This window comes from Amaranthus tricolor, chromosome 2 (assembly GCF_026212465.1).
Source record: "Amaranthus tricolor cultivar Red isolate AtriRed21 chromosome 2, ASM2621246v1, whole genome shotgun sequence".
Lineage (NCBI taxonomy): Eukaryota > Viridiplantae > Streptophyta > Magnoliopsida > Caryophyllales > Amaranthaceae > Amaranthus > Amaranthus tricolor.
This window is the reverse complement of record NC_080048.1, coordinates 564,252-576,564: the sequence shown is the minus strand read 5'-3', so window position 1 is coordinate 576,564 and position 12,313 is coordinate 564,252. Positions and strand designations below refer to the sequence as shown.

General features: G+C 28.6%; 1 protein-coding gene across 1 annotated transcript; it reads left to right on the top strand.

Annotated features, from left to right (window-relative positions):
* Positions 1 to 8,222: 8,222 nt before the first annotated feature.
* LOC130806930 (probable pectinesterase/pectinesterase inhibitor 59) lies at positions 8,223 to 12,178 on the top strand. Its single transcript, XM_057672183.1, has 2 exons — positions 8,223 to 9,321; positions 11,197 to 12,178. The coding sequence occupies exons 1-2, from the start codon at positions 8,388 to 8,390 to the stop codon at positions 11,886 to 11,888; spliced, it is 1,626 nt and encodes a 541-aa protein (XP_057528166.1). The 5' UTR covers positions 8,223 to 8,387; the 3' UTR covers positions 11,889 to 12,178.
* Positions 12,179 to 12,313: the final 135 nt, after the last annotated feature.

Sequence of the window (12,313 nt, the reverse complement as noted above, 5' to 3'; positions counted from 1 at the left end):
TTTCCGAGGCAGATTTGTTTATTTTTATTCTTATTTGTACTTCGTCATATGATAAATAAGACATAATTTTTATTACTTTTTCTCGTATTTATTTATGTAGTATGTGATCAAAATTTTGATGTTGCTTGCATTGGTGTTTGTCATGAAGAATATATATATATATATATATATATATATATATATATATATATATATATATATATATATATATATATATATATATATATATATATATATTTTACAACTTTGATTGCAATGCAAGAGAATAAAAGTCATAATTTTTGTTCCATTTCGTCGCATGATCATCATTATTACCCTTTTTTTCTACATGTTCTTTTGTGGTATTTTTAAAATAAAAGTATTTTTGTCCATTAACTAATAACCTAACATTACTCCCGAAGAGGTCGTCCTTTCTCTGAAAGGGTACGTATAGGACATAGCCCGCATTGGCCGCATAGGTAATAAATATCTGTTACCTGTCCTCACTCATATTTATTTTATTTTCAAGTTGGAGCTTAATGATGATGACTCCATTTTTATGATTAGAATTTTTTATTTTAGAGTTTATTGCTCATTAATTCTTTAGGATTGAATATAAATATAAGATTGTTGGACAAAATTATTCTTCAATTAAGAAATGTTCAATTAAATTAATTGTAACTTCAAAAAGCAATTGAAATTCATTGTTTTCACTTTATCATTACAATTTGAAATATTATACTTAAAAATATGTCCTAAAAATTTAATAGTTGATATGCATCTTTTAGAATTTCCGTGTGAATTTTATAAATTATTTTATCGTATATAAATATGGTTTTATGGACTTAGGATCCATAAAACTAGTGAATATCATTATCATACAATTTATCATTTATTAAATTACAACTTGAAATATAACATTATATACTTCTACACTAATTTGTCATAAATTGATATGCAAGATAGAGTTGACGTCCTTGATAACTACTGCTGGTTTTCAGCATGCATATGAATATCGACGAATACACAGCTTATCTATGTTATTTAAATATCTTTTTAATTCAATTGCATTAAATAAAAGCATTTGAATTAAAATAGAAAAAATTGTTGGTGCCTACTAGGTGTTACCATGGTTATTAGGAATTTCGATTCTAATCTACTGTTCTACGATTCTACGACCAAAAAATAATAAGCGATCGATCCATATTGCAGATTGGATCTTAATATACGTTGAATCGTGCAATCCTACTTGGCTAAAAAATTTAGGTGGTAGGATCATAAACGATTCTACGATCTTACGATTTGATCCTATAAGGAAGGTTTCAATAATATACTATATATATAATAAAATCATATCAATATCCCAATAAACTTCATTTTTTTTATTCGCAACTTAAAAATGATTGTTAAAAGTTTTTTTTTCAAAACTTAACAGATGAAGTCAAATAAATTTTATTTACACCTTAAAACTTAAAAAAAGAACAAATATAACTGATAATCAGTAATCCAAAGCATATTGATGCATGTTTGTAAGATCACACGATCTTGCGATCCGATGCTACCGATTTTGATTCTGCTCTGTCAACAATCCTAGGCAGAATCTTGATTCTAATAACCTTGATTGTTACACTTACTCATGCTTCCTCCTGACGTTTCTACGTTGGTCAACCCCTACTCCTCTCTGGTAGTAGGTACCTACAGTAGCCGATTAAAATGTGACAATGGTGCTATTAGCAAAAAATGTAAAATGTTGAATTATCTAAAAAAATCAATAATAGGAATTATTCACAAAAAATGGATAATATGTGAGATATTTATTTACAATCTTTCATTAATTTAAATAGGGAACTCTGTTTTGTAACTTGGTGAATTAAATGATCATGGACATGGCACGTGGATCAAGCTGTCTGTCTTGGATCCATCCTTATTAACATTAATTGCATTCTTAGACAAAATGTGCTATGGAAATTGGAATGAAGATTAAGATTAGTCAACGTCACTAAATATTAGCTGAAACAAATCCTTAATTATACTTTAATCAAACAATTGAATGATCTTAAAGAATCCTTAATGATGATTGCTTTATATATATATATATATATATATATATATATATATATATATATATATATATATATATATATATATATATATATATATTATAATCCAAAAAATTTTGTGCCACGTGGTATTCATATACAACACAATTTGCCACTCAAATTAATACAATTTTCATTTTTCATGTCTTTTTTGCATTGATACTCTTAAATAACGATTAATTTTAATAATATTGAAACTCTTAGTCTACTTCATCAAATTAATTCATCTTTCTTTGTATAAACATATATATACTAGAAAAAATAAAACTCTTTGTCTTCTAAATTTAATTATTTTGAAGATGAAAAGATAAAATTTTAAGATTTTTTGTTAGTGCCACATACATAGCTTGCCTTATTTATATGATTGAATTCCAAAGTCTTTATTTAGTGCATCCCACATATTTAAGAAAGAGTAGATGATATTTTAAGATTTGAGTTTATTGATTATTTCAATTAGTATGAAAATTGAGATAAAACTGGAGAAAGATATGGGTTTTTGTTTTGTTGCTATGTGAATATGCAATTTTATTTCATATAAATTTTATCTGTGTAGATGTGGGATAAAATAAGGTTTATAAATTGAGATCAAATTTTGAAGAGTTGAGTGGAGATGAAATGGAAGCAAAGAGAAATAAGATATTGATGAAGATGATGTTTAATTTGTTTTCACGTTGACATGTTGTGTAGTTATGTCATAATAATCAAATATATGTTTTTATGATATATGATGATCAAGTTTAGTAAGCATATGAGTAGCTTTTGTTTTAAGTATCACTTCTTTTCAAAGCTTAGTAAATATTTTTGATTAAAAATGTTAATATCAGGTTATTTGATAAGCTTAATACAAATTGAAGATATTTTGTATTACAATTAGTTGACTTTTTTTTTTGGTTATGTTAAAACTTTATAGATATAATTAATCAAAATAACATTTGTCTTTATTTAACAATAATGTCTAAATCATTATTACATTTTTTTTATAAATAGTTTAATAATCATGTACATAACACGGATAAATTACGATATTATTATACATTATCACCAATTTTAACTTTTACTTCAGATAATAATCAGTCTAATCACATATTTAGATGCATGCAATATAATCAATACTTTTATGAGTGGATGAATGAGAGAAACCTATGTATATTATAATTAAGCTATAGCATGATCAGAAGGCCGTTAATACAAATATCATCGACACATCATGAACTAATATTTTAATTAAAACGATTAAAAACAAAATTACCTGGCTTTAATTTGGTTAAAATTTGTGGTCATTTGCTTAAATTTGAAGCATGAAAATGACATGAAAACATTCATCATTATATGGAAAATTTTCGCACAATATATATTCCTCGGGTGTGTAAATACTTAGACATTATAATACTTGGAATTGTTTTATGTTGAACTACTCTTCAAGTATAAGGCTTGGAGTTGCACTAGTCATGTTTAAGCAATCTACATGTGCACAAAATATGAATCCATTCATCTATTTGTTGTCCTTCTTTGCTTTTCAATTGGTGCATTACAGATGTTCATATTACATTAGCATATAACAAAACTTACACTTATTCGTATTTCCTCCTTCTTAAATACTTACTACATTGTAATTATTGACATTATTTATCGTTTAAACTTATTTCATATATTGTGGTTAATGTGTAAGAGAAAAAATAATCAATTAGAATCTTTTACGAATTTTTTAATCACATATTTTCATAATATTAACTTTTTATAGTTTTTTAATGCATAATTAATATATAAGTGATAAAAATAGCGCATTGAGTTGTGCAAAAAATTAAATATAACAAGTATGACGAAAAGGAGATAGTACATAGGTTGTCATTTGCCCCCTTTGATTTATCTTTTGAAACAAAATAGTTTTTTTTTTTAATAAAGTACATTCATTCTAGTTAATCCCTTTGCTACTATTTGATGTTTTTATGTTTTATTTTAGACAGTTTTATTTGTTATTTTCTTAAAGTATTTGTAATGTGTTGTTGCTACGGGGCTTGCCAGTCCTTATAAACATGCCACTTTAAGTTAACGCTGGGAAAAAAATTGCTAATTTTTAGTTGTGGCGAATTTATTATCATCTAATTTTTGTGGGCTTTTTACTTATTAAAAGGCGGTTAAGGTATTATTATTCCTTATTAAACTTGATTTCACCCACTAATAATAAATGAAAGTGTGTCCGATAAAAAAAATCAGTTACAATGTTGAAAGTCGGTTTGATGTACCTTCTAAAGGGTTATTAGATTCGTAGAACGTTTTCAAACCTACTTCAACTGACTAAAAAATTCAGTCCTAATGTTGAAGTTTGGTTTGATGCACATTCTAATGGATTAGAAGACCCGTAGAACGTTTCCAAACTAACTGCAACTTCGTGGTTTTCAGTCTAAAAAAAGTCAGTCCACATATTGCCCAATTCAATGTATTGGCTGGATCCGGATATGATCTGACAATGGTTCAAACTATCTACATCAGATCCCCGGAAAACTACCTACATTGACTGTATTGGCTGGATTCGGGTACGATCTGACAGTGGTTCAAACTATCTACATCGGATCCCTGAAAACTACCTACATTGACTGTATTGTCTGGATCCGGGTTTGATCTGATAGTGGTTCAAACCATCCACCCGTGAAAGAACAATTTCAGGTGACTCAATATATGGAGCAAAATCATCACCATCGCCTTCTCATGAAATGCTACATAAAGGATGCAAATCTTCAATGGAAGAATATATTGATGATCATACGGTTATTCTTTCTTTTATTCATCAACGTATATCGAGTGTTTCTTATTTGTTGTATTCATGGGTCAACGTCGAAAGTGATCAAGTATGATATTGACACATGAAAAGAATCATTTATTATTTCTACGGGGAAATTTATCTTAAAGTAATTAATATTGGGTGATATTTTCTTAGTATTCATCGTAATTATCAACTTTCACCTAGTTTGAAAGTGAGATCCTTGCGAGTGTTACCTAGCTTGATACTCGGACTCTTATTATGCCTCAAAACGAATGATTTTGGGCGTTATTTGTCAAAGTATTCATAGCGAGTATCACCTAGCTTGATAACTCGATAACTTATTAAGCAGACCTATATCCGATCTATATATTCATCAATGTTTTCGAATGATTCACCTAGTATGATTCCTTATCTAAGTCCCGAGTGATTGACGGCTGGGCAAAATGGACCTGTGTTCGATCAGAATATTCATCAATTCTTTCGAAGGATTCACATAGTATGATTCCTTATCTAAGTCCCAGGTGATTGACGGCTGGGCAATGCAGACCTATGTCTGATCCAAATATTTTCACCATCTAAAAAAATTTAACTTTTCACAATTCTCGTAAATATTCATTATAAAAACATCAAATAAAAACGAAGAGAGAAAAAAATTGGTTGCCAGTTGCCATCACTATTTACATTTCATATAATTAAGAAATAATAATTAATATATACATCGAATAAATTAAGGATGATTAAATGGTTGTATATCTTTTTTTATAGAGTAAATCTATGCATCACCTTATTATGATTCATTGCATATTGCCTATTTTCAAAAATACATTCTTTAATATTATTATTACTCCTATTAAAATTTATTAAAAATTACAAGCTTGATAACAAAGATTTCTCTTTTAAAACCAACTAACATATGCGTGGAGTAACTCTCAAGCTTCATATTCCAATATCTACTTTGATTTTCTTAAAAAATTGGTAATCTTAGACAAACAACTATGTCAAATTTGCCTTACATTTTTTTAAAAAAAAATAATGATGAGCACACAACAAACCCTATAGGTAAACAACACACGACATGTATTACTATTCTTTGGAAGTACTATCATATGGTCATCTATATATATATATATATTAAATACTTCATTTCTCCCACTGAGTTTGCATCTTAAAATTCAAATATATAAGAATTTTTTTGAATTCTAAGATACAAATTTAAATGAACAAAGAAAATATTTTGATAATTTTTAAATTAAGCCAATAGTCGTCAATCTTAATCATTTTGCCTCATATTCTTTTGGCCAAAAACTAAAGAGATGAATATAATGAGTTAAAATAGTGTGGAATCTAAAATAAAAAAAGATAAAATAGATAATTAAATTAGTTGGGTCAAATTCATAATAGAAATAAGGTAAATTTATTAAAATGAACTAATTTAGAAAAACAAACAAATTAAATGTTTTTCATTTGGAATCATTTATTTTTATTAAAATATTAAATTAAATTCAAGACATTATTCCACTTAGACTTAAAAATAATAGAAATTAACTTATATTTAAATTTCCAATGTAATTAACTTTATACACATATAATGATATTTAATGAAATTATTACACCATTTTAATCAATAAAATCTTAAGACACCAATTTACATTATTTTATCAATCTCTAATAGTATCTTAATTATTTACGTGTAATAATTATTTATTATCTTAATTTCTTCCCAAATTCCAAACAAAAAGATAAATGGAATATTAATATATTCTGTTACAAAAATACAAACAAAATTGATTAGAAAACAGAGAAAGAGAATCAGAAAAGATACATAACAATAACACTATTCATTTATACTATTTTTCTCAAATTCTTAACACGTACTATTAACTTATACCTTTTGGCAGATTTTTTTTTTTGGAATAATTATACCTTGTGGCATATAGGTTAAAGAAACCTTAATAAATAATAGGAAAAAATTATTTAGAATAATCCAACTATTTTATGATTTTTCTACAATAATCTCATTTATTAATTAGTCATAAATAATTCCAATTTTATGGGGTATTTGCCTAAAGTAAATTTGGGTAACCCGATGACCTGCTATGGTAGTTAATTCACCAAAAATGTAAAATGAAAATTAATGTAAAAGTAGAGAAAATTTTAAAAATTTTACATAAAAATTTTGAATAAAAAAAAAGTTCGGAATTTTTTTAAAATTTTTTTTAACATTTTTTTAATTTATCTTTTTTTTAAAAAATAAAACTTGTTATAGCAAGTCATTCGGTTATCGGGTCTACTCAAGGAAAATACCCCAAAATTTGAGATTATTCATGGTTAATCAATAGGTGGGATTATTGTAGACAAATCATGAAAAAATTGGATTATTCTAGGTAATTTATCCTAAATAATGTTTAAATAGTTGCTTATTTTTCCGTGCATTGAATTATTTTAATTCAATTATTATTATTATTATTAGTTTCTTATCCATAAATTAAAGAAAAAATTACTATGAATAATACAATCTTTTGCTTATTTTCCTACAATAATACCAAATTTTAATTAAGGTGTTTTCATAGAAAATCCCTAACACGTTAAAAATCAAACTATAGCTGATTATAAGACAAAAACAATTGGTAAATTAGTTAATAAACTAAAGTTGATATTATTCTAGGAAAATACCCCCTAAGTTGGTATTGTAGGAAAATTTACAAAAGCTTGTATTATTCACGGTAATTTTTTCTAAATTAAATTAATTTTATATTTCAATATATCTTATGATAGAGATTACTTTTGTATATTTATCATGAATATCTTGCTTAATATTAAAGAAAACAAATACTATTAATTTATTTGTTTAATATTCTTTTAAATCATTAAAATTTTAGCGAAAAAAATAAGTATGATTGCGATATGAGTCACTAAAATTAATGACTTACGATTATATTAAAAGTATAGATTATAGATAGATAAATAAGTACTATTCGAATCTGAATACAAATGTAAATAATTATATTCTTTATTATTTAATACACTAAATAATGAGAAAATTTCCAGCCAAAATAATGCAAAAATTAATTTGAGTGGAAAATGGGAATACGGGTTAATTAGAGAAAGATTAAGTTAATATTCTTAATTTGTTCCTTTTGCTTGTCCATTACTCTTTTGAGTACAATGTTAACAAAAAAAAAATAATTGACCTGATGAATAAACTATCCACTACTAATAAATAAATAAAATATATATTTGTTATGATGAGTTGAATTTTACTTAATGTATATTGTCAATTAGTAATGTGTGTGGTTTACCGGTGGGTAAACAAAATAGTGTCCTTCATTCAATAAATAGAAGAAAAACATGAGTTGTTTCTGACAGTTTTATCATCGAGTCAAGCAATCCAAATTAATCATAAAAGATCCACTTTTTAAAGCAAAGCATAATCAATTTATGTTCAATAACTCATCACAATCTCTGGCATATACTATGCTTATATATAACCAAACCACTCCTAGAGATCTGAGTCCCTCTTATTGCACTCTACACCAAAACCTAAAAATATGCAAATGAGATCTCTAAATCTTCTATTTGTCTCCTTAATCTTGTTTTTCTCAATAGCTTGTACCTTCTCTAAATCCATAGAGCATGATGTCGAAGACGCTCCCATCGATAGCATATCCGAATGGTGTGACACTGTTCCTTATCCTAAGCCGTGTAAATACTTCGTGGCTCGAACACCAGGCATGTTCGAGCCAAAAACAAAGGCTGGTTTTAGGAAAATGATAATTGAGGCGGCCTTGGACCGTACTTTAGCAGCCCAAGGCCACTTATGGATGTGGGGTCAACAATGTGCAAACCATAGGGAACGAGCTGCTTGGTCTGATTGTATTAGTCTCTATAGCAACACAATCTATCAACTCAATAATACTCTTTATGGTTTAACCAGTAACTCGAGTTTCACTGATTTCGATGCACAAACTTGGTTAAGTTCTTCCCTTACTAACCTTGATACATGCATGAGTGGGTCCCAAGACATGAACGTTACAAAGTTCATATGGCCCCACGTCTCATACAATGTATCCGAATTAATATCTAATGGGCTATCAATCAACGAAGGTCTAATCGATGATTTTATCAACTCAACTAGCAATGGTACGGGCACAACCAACGACTATCCTGTTTGGGTTAGCCATGACGAGAGGAGGTTATTACAAGTTTCTCGGAAATTGGCTAGCTCAAGGGCGATGTTCGTGGTGTCGAAAGATCGGTCGAGCCCTTATCGGACCGTTCAGTCCGCGATTAATGCTGCGGCTAGGAGTCGTATTAGAGGGAGGAAAATAATACACGTTAAAAGAGGGATTTATAAAGAAAATGTATATGTTGGTCCTTTTAACAATGATATTATGTTGGTTGGTGATGGAATGAGGAATACTATAATTACTAGTAGTAGAAGTGCTCGATCTGGTTATACAACTTATAGCTCTGCAACTGCAGGTATATTCATCACATATTTCTCCCTTTTATGCTTTTGATTGAAATTTACATTTATGTAGGTTAATTTAAAATAAAATTAAATAACTTTAGTATTTAAATATTATTTTTAAAAAATATTGATAATAAGGTTTGAATCTGGGAATGGCTGGGGCAATATTGTCAAAAATCAATATATTAACCAACTAAAACAATACATTTATCAGCATATTTAGAGATATATCTTGTTAAATATTGTCAACTGACAACAATGTTGCATCTGTCCCTGTATTCATGTGTTGATTTGATTATTAGATATTACATACCAACCTCAATTAAACAAATGGGTAAATTTATTGCTTGACAAGTAACCAAATATGTGCATCGTGTTGGTTTTGTTTGTGGGTAATTCTACAAACGATCATTTAATTTTAACAATTAATTATTTTAATATGATATTTGAGTCATATATTTTTGACAACTTATAAATACAAAGAAAATGTTTAAAAATATTTCGGCATTAAAATGACTTCTAACTAAATTGAGAATAGTGAGAATTGTAATGATTATTGTGCATAAATTTTTGAGGAAGACCATTTGTATTTTGTACCCATGCTGAATTATGTCATGAACTAAAAGTGTGTGGGAATGAACTACATGAAAGTCACACGGCTAAACAAGGTATTTCGTTAAGGCTTCATATTCAATATTTTACAAGTAAATGTCCAAAATTGACCTTATTACATACGTATTTCACTATCTATAAATTTATTCCACTTCACAATTATTTTTAAAAACTATAATGTTCTTTGTTTGGTTTAAATTTAGTGGCCTTTGAGCTCATTTTTTCTCCAAGTGTTATTATTTTTATTATATTTTTAGGCGCTTTTAAATTGATTCCACCCGAACTCAAAATGATCGATTTAAACACCCACATAAATAGCTATGAAGCATTTATAAGAAAATTTAGATCTACAACAATAATATTTTATCACTTCAATATCGTTAAGTGTATCCTTTCTAGTGAGGATGGGAGTTGAGAGTATGTAATGTACGTAACATTTCTCTTATTAATCAATGATAAAACTAACAAAGTATTTTTAATTGACTCTTAATAACAAACAATTTCTATAACTGCACATAAATAAAAAATTACGTGATTTTTTAATATAAACACTTTAAAAAATTATTGGTATTGTATGCATCATCCATCATTGACTTATTTTTCTATTACTTGAAGCAACATATTCCTAAGTCAGATTTTCTCATATGTACATAATTATTACACTTTGTAATCATTTCCCATTTGATCATTTCTTAAGTCGGTAATTGCTTGACCATTATGGACGGTGGACCTTGAGCCAACCAACAATTCATGCATACTAGGCTTACTCTTTTATACATTTTGAATAATTTTTTATTAGAATTATTTATTCTCAACAGTTTTTATTTGAATCATTAGTTAATATAATATCAAATATGAACCGTATACCCCATGCTCTATTACCAAAAACTATAATATGAAACAAAGTGGGAGACCTAGTCTGTTTGGCAATTGACTAGAGTTGTTGGCTATAACTGAAATATTAGCTGATGAATCAGTTGTTAAGCTTGTTATTTTAGCCCGCTGTTATGGATACATTTGGTAAAAATTGATCATTGGTTATCCGTAAATGATTAGAGAACAAGTTGGTACCAAGCCAAAAGTCAAAGTAACTCCTGCTAGCTTTTTGGCTTTGACTTAAAAACTAGCTTTAACTATTATCCATACACATTTTTTATTGTTCGTAAATTTAAAAAAAAAAAAATTTGCCAAATACTCCCTATTATTGGGGCATTCCATAAGGAAAAAATCTAACAATTTGATTTTTTTTATTTTAATTATAATTTATTATGTAGGTATTGATGGGCTTCGATTCATGGCCCGTGACATCACCTTTCAGAACACAGCTGGACCACAAATGGGCCAGGCCGTAGCACTTCGTTCAAGCTCGGACCTTTCAGTTTTCTACCGATGTGCATTCCTTGGATACCAAGACACACTTTTTGTACACTCTCAAAGACAATTCTACAAAATGTGTTATATTTTTGGCACCATAGACATTATTTTTGGTAACGCAGCCGTTGTGTTCCAAAGTTGCATGATCTATGCTAGGGTACCCGTTTATGGCCAAGCTAATGTCATAACAGCCCAAGGTCGAGCTGACCCGAATCAAAACACTGGGATAGTGATCCATGGGTGTCGGATCATGGCCGACCAAGACCTTAGGGGTAAAATTGCATCCATTACAACTTACTTGGGTCGTCCATGGCAACAATATTCGCGTACCATTATCATGAGATCGTATTTGGGTGGGTTGGTGAACGTTGCAGGTTGGATGCCTTGGAAGACAGCTGGGTTTTTAAGAACCCTGTACTATGCAGAGTATGGAAATTTCGGGCCTGGAGCAAGACTTCGACGTAGGGTCAAGTGGCCCGGTTACCATATCCTCACAAGGCCCAACGCAGTCTCGCAATTCACCGTAGAACGCTTTATCGCTGGTCGAAAATGGCTTCCAGCAACTGGTGTGCCCTTCAGTCCTGGAGTTTAAGCCATTAAAATTGTGTTAATTATTTTGTTTGATGATTAATTTCTCATTGATCATAATATTGGTGTAGCTACTGTCTAGGGATTATTTTTTACTCCTTTTCCTAATTCAGTAATTATTTGAAGATTTATTAGGTAATTATTATCAAATTATGTTGATTTACACATATTTAATTCATGTAAAAATGAGGGATTGGAAGATTTATAATTAGGGCAACATTCTTTCCCTTTACAAACCTACAACATTTGTATTTCAAAGTTAAGCATGACTGAGTTTGATTTATTGTTTTGATCATTTTCTATCCTCTTCTATTTAAGTATTGTACTCCTATATTTTTGTACCTATACAGCATACATCATCATTATCATTATCAACCCAATATCCCGATCGAAAATAGAGTCTAGGTGAGGAAAGATGACAAACAATCC

What these genes read in the sequence shown, in the direction of transcription:
- LOC130806930 (XM_057672183.1), top strand. Translation starts at nt 8,388, where the DNA reads ATGCAAATGAGATCTCTAAATCTTCTATTTGTCTCCTTAATCTTGTTT. An exon ending in TTATAGCTCTGCAACTGCAG is followed by an intron (nt 9,322 to 11,196) that starts GTATATTCATCA and finishes TTTATTATGTAG; the next exon opens with GTATTGATGGGCTTCGATTC.